This window comes from Argopecten irradians, unplaced genomic scaffold (genome assembly GCF_041381155.1).
Source record: "Argopecten irradians isolate NY unplaced genomic scaffold, Ai_NY scaffold_0086, whole genome shotgun sequence".
Classification (NCBI taxonomy): domain Eukaryota; kingdom Metazoa; phylum Mollusca; class Bivalvia; order Pectinida; family Pectinidae; genus Argopecten; species Argopecten irradians.
In genome coordinates this window covers 37,805-50,193 of record NW_027187553.1, presented here as the reverse complement: position 1 = coordinate 50,193, position 12,389 = coordinate 37,805, and the positions used below count along the sequence as shown (strand labels likewise).

Here is a 12,389-nt window from a genome sequence, read left to right as displayed (position 1 = left end):
TTAGCTGTGAAAGTCGGAATTTGTTAAGGTAAAAGCTCCAGCTAGTGTGATTCCAAGTGTGACACACAACCTCATTGTCGAGAGCTACTTCCTCAGAGATCACCACCTGAAGGAAAATTCCAGGAAAGGTTACACCAGAGGACATCTAAAGCCACAACACCGCAATGTAAATCCGAAGAAATATGTTACGTAGATTCCAAGGACCTTTATTCCTTTCTGACAGGAAAATCCAGCAAATGTAAAATATCGGTCAGCGACGGACATACTTCACGAACAGATTATCAGTGAAATATTTAGATACATCATGGAACAGTAATTTCCAAAATATGATATAGGATGTGCAGTGATGAATATTCCAGTGCGTTACCCTATTCACGTATAAATTGACACCTGTTACAGATTGAGAATACATTTAATTACAATGGCAATTCACTTGGTAATTAAAGGTATTCTCAATCTGTCATACTGATATTTAGATGTACAAACAGTGTATTTAGAATGATTGTTTCCGATATGTTTTGCATATGAACACTTCCAAGTTTTCGAAAGTTTAACGTTGATACACGTAATACGTAAAACTTTGAGTAAGATTTAATAGAACTTTCACATTTTCATAATTCACATTGATACTAATTTGGTTAATAGTAATTATTTGTATCATATCAAATTCTTTGATTTGCCACATTTTATCTTAAAAATTGGGAACCAATTTTGTTTTGTCGGGGGGATGTAGTATATATGATATATATATTCACCATCCACTGTGTAATATTATCTTTGTATTGTGATGTGTTGTGTCACTGTGTATTATGTGTTCTCTCCCCTTGTGAGGAGCTCTCCAAAAGGAGGAAAATAAAGAGTTATGAAAAGCAGATGGTCTGTTTTCTACCTCGCAGCTAAGCGACGACATACATTTATCAATTCCCCGAGTCAACAATGAAAGACCATAACACCTCATTTTAGGCCCTTTCAAATACGAAATAGATAAAAAGCGCATATAAAGTAGTTATATACCTAGTCCTTTAACAGTGCAAAATTTGAAAGAAAGAAAAAATCGGAGCGTAGGCAGATTTTGTAACCCCACCTTTCCTTAACCCCTTAACTCCCAAGAATTTTTGGGGGGATTGGCAAAAAATGCTACTTTTATTTCAATGCATTTTTTCTCCATTTTCCGTTAAATAATTTTGGTAAACAACCCATATATATTTAGAAACTAGAGTTCACGACCTATTCAATTCTATTGTAAATTTCAATTTTTGTGTTTTCATGAAGTTACCATGGCAACCGGAACATGCATATTTCTTTAAAAAGGTATAAATCAACCAATAAAAAGGGTTAGAAGCAAATTAAATGCCTTACAATGTCTATACAAATGCAGAGTTTTTTTATTTATTTGCTAGAGGGTTATCCCTTTTATGCTTAACAACCCTGTCTGTTGTCTGGTTTTGTCCGTTTCTAAGGACACTAACACTCTATAGAAACCGATGGTTTTTGTTAGTTTTGAAATTTCGTTTTCTTACACTGCTGATTTTATTGATGTTACTCGGAATTGGATACAATATGTGTAACACTTATCAGCATACACACATAAAAGAGACAATACATGTTCAAATTACTGAAATATTTTCTTCTTCTTCATTTTTTATGTTACCATAGCAACCACCTTTCAAAATGAAGATCACACGTACTTTTTACTAAGTTTACCTTGTGTTGACATATTTTCTGTTCATTGTAAGCACAAAGTATTTTTTATGTACTTTTCAACACAAATCAGAATAGCCAGAATTGACAATTCATGCAATAAATTATTTGTTATTTAATTAAAAACAAGGTTGCCATGGATACAACCTCTTTTTTTCACAATAATATAAAATAATGCGTTTTCTGGGGCACGTAAGCTCCAATGCTGAGTGATATGTTTTTCTTTCGTGGGTACATCTATAAAATGTACAAACAGAGACTATCACCATGATCTATCAGAAAAAATGTGAATGTGTTTTTAAAAATACAAATAAACAACAATAGTAATTATTATTTTCTTTGTTGAATAAGATGCATATTAATCGGTTTCTTCAATACTGACTTTTCATGTTTTGTGAGTTTTATACTGTCTCGGAAATGACAGTTATGACCTCATGTTTTATCACAGCAACAAATCACAAGATAAAGATTGGCAAGATATGCATGAAATTTATTTATTCTATAAATGGTATTTATCATATTTATAGTTGGGGTATCTTCAAGTGGGAGGAAACCGGAGTACCCGGGGTAAACACACATTTCCAATATTCTCGTATAACCCACGAGAATATTGGAAATGTCCTCAGTCATTGGTACATGTAGAATCACAGTGTAATGATATCAGTCCATCTGAAGTACGGCTCTGTGTTGAAGGCTTGCATAGATCTGTAAAAAAAAGATTTAGTACAAAATCAAAAAATGTTTGCATGTTATTGCAATTTAATATCAGTGTCATATATTAAAAAAAAAACTTATGTACAAGTGATTGAGAACACCGATATTACAAGTATATTATATAAAGAAATTCGCAGACTATTTTCAAATAAAGCTTATTTAGTAAAAGAAAATTTCTAAAATTCAATTCCATATATCAAACTTTGAGAACATGTATTAACTTTTGAATCTAATACCTGAAAACTTGAAAATATTTATATCAATGATTATTTGTATAGTGTAATTTCAATAACTGTTAAAACAAATTAAGTTCCATTGAAGAAAAAATCCTATAATGTTAATATGGATTAGGAAAGGAACCAAGAATTACTATTTATATAAACCTAACAAAATTTAACAGGGGTGTAAGGATACAATTAAATGGTTTGAAAAGGATATTGTTTGACAGTTTAGGAAGACGCCATGTTATTTTCAGTATGATATGATGTGAAACAAGCCCCCTGACACATCACACAACTGGCAACCAAAGCGTGTTTCCCGACGTCTTTTCTCTCCATGTCTGGTGCACCATTTACATGTTGACTTATTCCTATAATAAAAATGATATCTGAAATTAAAGTGTAAAAGTTATCTTGCATATGGCTTTGATGAATTTTTCTTTGTCATTATTACCTTGAATCCTCGCTTGACTGGCTTCGCTGGCATGTAATGTTTGGCGAAGTATTGTCCCCTTGTACTTGACCATACCCTCATCAACGGTCTGGTGCTGTCCTGGCTGGTATCTCTCCCGGAAGTTGGCTCTGGCTATGTCAATCACTGGTCGAACTTTGTTCAATCTGTTCGAGAGATAAGATATTATTAAGACAAAAGACAAAATAAATTGTATCTTAACTTTCAGATACATTCATTTTTTCATATTCCATATTCATATTCATAAGAATATTGCCAGTGTATTTTACTACAGTACATGGATTAACTCTGAAATGAAATAAAATTAGTGTTTTCAATTATTAAATACAGAAAATGTAGTAGTATAGCTAAGATACGTCACTCAAACCATCTTATAAATATAGATTTTTTTATTCTATATCAGTTTTCAATATAACAAAAAATTAAATACTAAATGTATATTATTTCAATTTATTAGTACCTATCATAATTTGGATCACCACGAGGAGGTTGCGTGCTGTTGTCACGCAGGTGGAAATATCGCTGCAAGTCCTGAAATCTGTTCCGGCTCATCACCCTCTGAAATCCTGTATTGACTAAGAAACAATATTGAAATGAATTATAATCATATATTGCCATTTACGGTATGTAATTAATTGTGAGGGTGTAGAATACTAGGTGTAATATATTGTTTCACAAACTAAACCACAAATCAAATTGCAAAAAAATTGCTTTATATTGTCAGTCTGCATTTCATAGCTGTGAAGTACATGTAAAAAACTTGAGGTCTCAAAAGGGAGAGGGGTTCATGTACATGAAGGGACAGGACTTTTATTGGGTTAAATGCGGTAACATCAAATACTTGTATATTAAAATGACAAAAAATGTATCTTATTCTATGTTAATAGATATATATTACATGTACATATGCCTACATACAAGTAATTAACACATGAACATGTTTTCGAATGTGTACACATGCAATGGGCCTATATATAAATGGCTATTTGCATATTATTTTATATGCATACTTCCGGTTGCGCGCGCATCAATGGAGGAATGAAAAAAATCTCAGCGACAATTATCGGACAAGTTTATGAGGAATTTCCACGTTTTCCATTGGGTAACATCCCCAACAATGGCAGAAAATAACAATTGTATATATAGCCTTTCAACTCTTTATCCCAGAAAGTGATCGTGTGTTGCTATGATGTAATTGAGTTCTTAAACTTTAGGAGACGGAGATGAGTGATCGGTGTTATGTAATGGCGTTCCACGATTTCTCAACTTAGTCACAACGAGTTAAACTGTGAGTATGGATGTGCATTTTTGATATTTGTGTTGAGACTTTACAAACCTTTATCACCCCATGAGTGCTAATAGACTAGCGGCGTTCCACGATTTCTCAACTTAGTCACAACGAGTTAAACTGTGAGTATGGATGTGCATTTTGATATTTGTTGATACTTTACAAACCTTATCACCCCATGAGTGCTAATAGACTAGCAAAGTATCTACAAAGAACTGAGGATGAGATAGCTAATCTAGATCATATGTCCCGCCAAATTGTCATTGTGTCTGACAGCAAAGGGAGACAACTACAACAACAGTGTAAAAACACAGTGGAGAAAAATATCAAATGGTTCGTGAAACCTGGGAAAGGGACGAATTATCTAGTAAATTTTGTGCTAGAAAATATTGATTCCCTTATCACAACATATGGAACTATATTATTGGCTATATGGACGGGGACTTGCGACCTCACTCGCAAAGTGAACAAATTCATAGACTTAAATGACAACAATGATCCCCAAACTTTACTGGACTCCTTCGAGAGACTGAGACCTCTACTTAACCGTCACGGTGACCGGCTAAAACTAGTCATTCTGTAGTGCCCCTTCTGCTCAATTGAGGTTTGGAATCGTAGTAAAGGCCACCACAATAGTGATATATTCAAAGATAACAACAAAATCCTTGAAGAAAGAATCGAACAGTTAAATAACGGTATTCGATCCCTAAACGAATCATTTTGAATTCCGGCCCCAGAATTCACAGAGGATATGCGCACTTCTAGAAAATATAACAAATCAAAATCAACTCTAAAAGTTTCTTATAACCTACTGAGGGACGGCGTCTACCCAGGAAAAACATTATCGGAATATTGGCTGAGAAGAATAATAGTAGTGCTAGTCAACGAAAACTGTATGTGACCCTCTCATCCCTGCTTCATATATCTTGAACATCCATCTGTTTCGTCAACCAAGATGGATAGTGGTGGCCTTGATGAGAATTTTCCTCCTCAATCCTACCAAGTGAATAAAAGGAGGAGGGACCCATCAGGACCTGAATGTTGTGGCAAATGTGACAAACAATTGATACCCAACTCCAGATATGTTAAATGCGAATGCTGTGGACTTCAGTTCTGTCAACATTGTACAGGATATCCAGAAGAAGTGTATAATCTCCTGGCAAGCAATAGCATGGCAGGCACATCTTTTTTAACTGCAAACCCTGTAGCAAGATTCAACCAACACTACAAGACATTGATAACTCCATGAGGAATTAGTTATATCTAATGAGAAGCGACTAAGTGATGTCGAGACGCGGATCACTGTAATAGAAAAACAGACACCACTACAAATAGAAAAAGAGGTGAGCAAACTGAAAGAAGATATAGAGAAAGCGGTAACATGCAGCATCAATTCTAAAGTAGACGCAAGATACAAAGAGGTGGAAGAAAGGAAACAAAAGAGTAACAACATCATACTATTCAATGTGCCAGAGCAGACTCATGAAACACCCAAAGAAAATAAAGAAAAAGATGAGAAAACAATCAGGCTTATTTCCAGAAGGCTAGAAATACAAGAGCTGGAGTTACTTGCCCATTTCAGAATGGGAAAAAGCAAACAGGGAGTAATCAGACCACTTGTTGCCGTCCTAAACAAAAAGAAACAGCGAAAAACATTGCTTGAAAAAGCAAGACACATCAAAGATTTAGTCCCTGATAGCCTAAAACGTACCATTCTTCCAAAAGATCTAACTCAGGAACAAAGGAGAGAAAGGAAAGAAAAAAGAGAAAGATCTGACCAAACATCGCCAAAAGTGCCCACAACTGAAGAACAATATACAGAGATAACTCCCATGCTGAGGTCAGGTGGTAATTCGATGTATGGGGATTGCTCCGACTCGAGGCCCACTAAGATCTAAAGCTGCAGTAGTATCTCAAAATAACTTACCTAAGACAGGTTGTGTAAAAGCTGAAGACACAAGGCAAAAACTTACCAAAGAGGTCGGATCGACAACGATGGATAGGCAAGAATTAGCACGTCTAAGCCACCTAGTCCTATACTAAGTCACTTTGAAACCGAGGACGATAGTCCCTACCATCACAACACATTACTGGATGCAACCGGTAATGATGAAACTATCCTCATCTATTCAACTCCCCAGAGGGAAGAAAATTACACCAATGTGCCAACGTCACCCGAAGTAGAACGTACATAGGACGCAAGTTTTACCAGTTTTAAAGAAGATCAACACAAGAAAGAAGAGTCAACCAAATTTCTTAAAGTTTACTATACAAAATATATGTACTCTCTTCAGACAAAAGATTGGAACTAGAAAATTACATTGAGCAAGAACAACCTGACATAATCTATCTCACCGAAATATTCCATAAGTTCACTAAATTAGCTATAGACAAGAAATCTTATCAACTGAAGAATTACAATTCACATTTCCCAAAGGACAGTCACAGAGGAGTAGCAATCTACGTCAAGCAGTCTATTATCAGTGAAGCTCATGGCTACACTATTAGTTTCGAAGAATATATATCCTGTCTCATAACATTAAACAAGAAGGACAAAATACTCATCTGTTGTGTCTACAGAAGTCCAAATAGCTCTCGTGAGAACAACACTAGATTGAACCAGCTCATCGGAATGCTTAGAGTCATCTGATTCAACCAGTGTCCTATTGCTGGGGGATTTCAACTACAGGGAAATTAACTGGGGGATTAAAATGTCACTCGTATGACCAAACAACCCAGCAACCCTATTTCTAGAGAAAATCATCGGCACTAGATTTAGTTTTCACAACAGTTGAAGAACAAATTGAGGACCTGAAATATTCTCCAGGATTAGAAAAAAGTGATCATATTGGAATTCAATTTAAAATTATCTGCAAATTATTATTTAAAAGACTGCATCCGTGAAGACCAGTAACAAGACAACACGTCGCAACTTCTTTAAAGGAAATTATGAAGAAATAAAGAGAGACTTTCATGATATAGATTGTGAAATACTTGATTCAACTCTAGATGTGGACAAAGCTTGTACCAGTGAGCAAAGAACAAACTGCTAGCAAAATCAAGAATTGAACCAAGAGGCCAGATCAACCATCATTAAAAAACATCAACATTGGAAACGGTATCTTCACTGTAAAACACCTGAAAACTTCCGACAATACCAAAAAATCAGAAACGAGGCTAGCAAGCAATGCCAAAGACCAAAATATCTCTTTGAAAAAGATTTGGCGACAAAAATAAAGACAAATCCCAAAATCTTCTGGACACATGTAAAATCCAAAACTAATCAACGATCAACGATCAGCATCAATCCTGATGGAGAGCCGACAACTGACCCTTTAGAAATTGCATACGTCCTAAACAAATTCTTTGCAAGTGTTTTTGTAAACGAAAATTTGGCCATTGTACCTCCATATCCATGTAGACACCATCATGAGCAAATTGACACAATTGATATAACTGAAGATAAAGTCTACAGAGCAATACTTCAAATAAATCCCAACAAGTCACCTGGACCAGACAATTTACATCCGAAGTTTATCTACGAAACAGCCGATGTAATGAGAAAACCTCTCCAGATAATCTTCAAAAAGACCCTAAATCAAAGTAAGCTACCAACATCCAGGAAAGAAACTATAGTTAATCCAATCTTCAAAAAAGGCTCAAGAAAGGACCCCAACAACTATAGGCCTATTAGTCTGACGTCGGTCCCATCAAAAATTATGCAGAGACTAGTTCGGAACGAGATCATGAAGTATATGAATGACCTAGATCTCCTGTCAAAGTACCTACACGGCTTTAGGTCAGGCAGATCGTGTCTCACTCAGCTCCTAGAATCAATGGAGGGTTGGATCAGTGATTTGTACTCTGGACGCAATGTAGACATTATATATTTAGATTTCAGTAAGGCTTTTGACAAGGTGTCACACAAATTACTACTGCATAAACTACAACAATATGGGATTGGAGGAAAACTACTAGCCTGGATTAAAAACTTTTTGGAGGACACTAAACATAGAGTAAAGATTAATGGAAGCTTATCTGACTCCCTACCGGTGACTAACTGGGTACCCCAGGGAAATGTCCTCGGACCGAAACTTTTTCTTGTATATGTGAATGACATGCCTGATATGATAAACTGTACCAACTATTCGCAGATGACACAAAACTGTCAAAAGGAATCCACTCTGAACTTGATAGACTTGATCTCCAAGATAACATCAATAAAATGTGTGAATGGACACAAACTTGGTTGATGAAACTGAACATATCAAAATGCAAATATCTGGAAGTAGGTACCACTCGAGGAAACCATCAATACCAGCTCCAGCAGGACGGGACCACCTCTCTGATACAAAAAGTGTCGTCAGAGAAAGATCTGGGAGTCTACATGGACCATTCCCTTCGATTCTCAGTCCATGCTAACCAAGCCAGCACCAAAGCAAACAGGATGATCGGACTTGTTTTCAGAACATTTTCCTATATGAGCCCTGAAATGTTCCTGACCTTATATAAAACGCTCATTAGACCACACCTGGAAGTCTGCCACGCCAGTAACATCTCCTATGCTTCAGAAGGACAAAATTACCATCGAAAATGTTCAAATTAGAGCCACAAAAAGAATACCCGCATTAAAAGATCTTACGTATGAGGAAAGATTAAAAAGATTTGGACTTCCTACTCTGGAATATCGCAGGATGAGAGCGGATATTATTCAAACATTTAAAATTCTAAAAGGAATAGACATCCTAGATGTTGACAAGCTCTTCCAGGAAACAGGTCAAAGAATAACAAGGGGGCACTCCAGGAAATTATTCAAAAAACAACGTCGATTACAAAGAACTGGTCATTTTTTCAGCAATAGAATTGTGAACACTTGGAATTCCTTGCCAGAAAAGACAGTCACATCTACATCCGTCAACAGCTTCAAAACTAATCTAAACAGGGCATGGCATCAGCACCCAGTTAAATTTAAACCCTCTTTCACATAGGAAGGCTGACTAGCTAAATTATATATAGTAACATATGTATGGACTATAGACTAAAATGTGTTACATCATCTTCTTGGATGATACCATCTATGAACAAGCATGGAATAAGCCTGCAAAAAAAGTGAAGAAGTACCTTACAGTGTTTTACTTTTCAATCACAATGAACTGTATATACATTGTATATATTTATTTTATCGAGCAACCGGAAGTCAATTTCTAAGTACGCGTTGTACGCTATGCTTTAGTAAAGAAAGAACTATCAATACATCTGAACAAGTGACATTAAACACTTTCAACGATGTACCTTGAGCGAATCTTGAGCGAATTCATTTTTTTTCAGAAAAAAATAATGGTGGGGGTGGGGGTGTTAGTTTGTACACACTTGACTCATTTTTTACAAGAAAACATGATGATCAGCTTGATAAAGGAATTATGGTTATTTCTTTGATTTTACACTTAGACTTGAATATCACTACTCTGTTTTCAACAGAATATTTTTACATACAATATAAATACAATGTACACATTGGTAGACAAAATACAACTTTTTGAAAAAAATCTCTTTTAGTATAGGAATGATTATCTTACCTAAGAAAGGGTTTGAGGACCAGTAAATACCCAGGTTTGGCACCTACACAACCCCCATCAAAATCTGCATACCGATGAATGCCATCATCTCTGGGATGGTTGTGTCGTTCCAGTCTTGGTCCGGGTGGGTCTCCTGTCTCTGGGCGGCGTAACGGTTGGTCTCCTCCATCATGGTGCTGAAAAAAGTGTCGCTGAACATAAGGAAAAAGAACATCAAAACACTGGCTGTATGTGGTAAGTCATGTCGGGGTCCGGTTGTCTCTTTGAAGTCCATAGTGTCAACATCTTTCAGTTCGTCACCTCAGAAATCGTTGTCCACAGAACTGGCCTGGCTCCCAAGGGTCCCCATGGATGAGCAGGTGTCTGGATCGTCGTCGCTGTCGGTGTCTGACTGAAAAGAATGGTCGTTCAGGTCATCATTCATATCCAGGTCCGACATGTCTGACACAGGATCGTCTCTCTCGCTCTCATCACTACTGCCATCGTACTCAAATTCCATAGTATCTGAATCTGAAGCCATCTTTGAAATCACATCGCGTTGGTAATATGCCCACGAAAATATCCGGATATTGTCTAGAAAATTCCATGATCTGATAGAAGATGTAGGCCGACATGGTAGTCGTTCCAGGGAGAAAGTGAAAGTACGTCTGGGAAATCCTAAAATGCTATTTTTAGCACTGGGATAATTTTGTGTTATTAAATTAATTATCGATCACACAATTACATTTCATGTTTCGTTTCTTATCTTCCACGTAAATTAATGAAATTTTGCCAAAGAAGTCAATGCGAACATTCCGACAGGTGCTCGTCCCGCGAACGTTTTCCGAATACATGACGTCACAGCTGTGCCTTGCCATTCGTTTTTTCCAATGCTCAAAACAGCCGATTGTTAGTGGTTTTGCAAACGTCCTATGTCGTGTGTACGGATTTATAATAACTGATGTAAATGTTGTTTCAAAGGATATTGATATCGAGTTCAATATACGTATGTTTTATGGATTTTTATTTAAAATGATTAGGCGAAAATACCACACATTCCAGCATTGTCGATTTTTTAATGTGACGAACTTATAATTTCACTTTAAAATGTTGTTTTGAAGCGTTTTTCATGACAATAAATACACAAATACTAAATATGCAATATATACTACTAATTTGCCAATTTACGCTTATCATTTTATGCTTACTTTTTTATCACCAGTAATTTCAAATCCATACCCGTACCCCGACATCTCATACCGTAGTACAGACGACGTCAACAATTAAAAACGGCCGTCGAAAAATACATTTATATTTTAAACTCGATAAAAATAAATTAAGACGTTACCCAATCGATTTTTGTAAGAACAAAACTTGTTTGATATCTCCTGTAGTTTAAGTAGGTACAATGTATAAATAATTGGTTTTAGAATGGCGCTTCAAACAAGGGAGATAAGTGTGTTTTTCCTACACCGATGTGCTGTTGGCGTAGTTTGGCGTAGTTTAGAGTTAAGGGTTAAAGAGTTAAAGGCCCAATATCCGTATCTTTCTTATTTTTTTCATGATTTAATGTTGAAAAAAAATCCTGTTGTAAATCATGCAGAGATAGGACTAAATCGAAGTCAAGATGAGCGATTATGATTCGGAATATTTTGATAAAAATCAAATAAATATTTAACATCGCTAGGTGGGTCCCACTTAGTCAAAAAAGTCGAAGTTAGCCGACATTGTAACGTCGTTGCCGAAAACGTCATGTGATTACCGTAACTACATAACGTCTATCCGAATGCTTCCGAAAACGGGTCATGAACTTTCCGACTTCCGTTCGGCAATAACCGTAACTTCTATGGCGACCAGTTTAAAATGAAGGCATGTTTACATGTATCGACTTCCAACAACTGCTGTACCAAAATTATTTTTTTAAAACGTTATAAATATTCTTTAATATATCTTAAAGTTATATTGCTGCTAATTTCACTGTAACGATATGTAACTTAAACATTTGATATTTAAACATTGACATGTAACTTGATGATTGAGCTCCCTAAAAGCATATGTTGGCCTATAAGAGAGTCGAAATCTAGGGATCATATATTCCTGGTTTTGAATAAAGCGCCTTCAATCACCGCCATGTTCTGTGACTTCGGGTTTTTTTCGGATTCCGAATCGTATCACGTGGCTGACGTTCGACACGACCTGCACGTGGTGAGCCAGATAACTAGCGCAAGCGCACATGTGTTTTGTTTACGTTTTCCTTCAGGCTAATATGACCAAATCATGCTAGTATATGTCCACGGATTGAGTATTTGAAACATCCATTTATACACATTGATGTAAAATATTGTGTGTATCAAATATTGTAATGTGCGAGCATTATTTTCTTTGAAGATAGAGTTTGCTGAGGTCAACCACATGTTTTGTTTATGAAAAATTGTTGACCT

At 36.1% G+C, this 12,389-nt stretch overlaps 1 protein-coding gene across 1 annotated transcript; it reads right to left on the bottom strand.

The window, feature by feature from the left end:
- Positions 1–2,226: 2,226 nt before the first annotated feature.
- Positions 2,227–10,585, bottom strand: LOC138311690 (uncharacterized). Its single transcript, XM_069252939.1, has 4 exons — positions 9,970–10,585; positions 3,566–3,680; positions 3,088–3,251; positions 2,227–2,406 (listed from the first exon to the last, which is right to left on the bottom strand). The coding sequence occupies exons 2-4, from the start codon at positions 3,655–3,657 to the stop codon at positions 2,324–2,326; spliced, it is 339 nt and encodes a 112-aa protein (XP_069109040.1). The 5' UTR covers positions 3,658–3,680; positions 9,970–10,585; the 3' UTR covers positions 2,227–2,323.
- Positions 10,586–12,389: the final 1,804 nt, after the last annotated feature.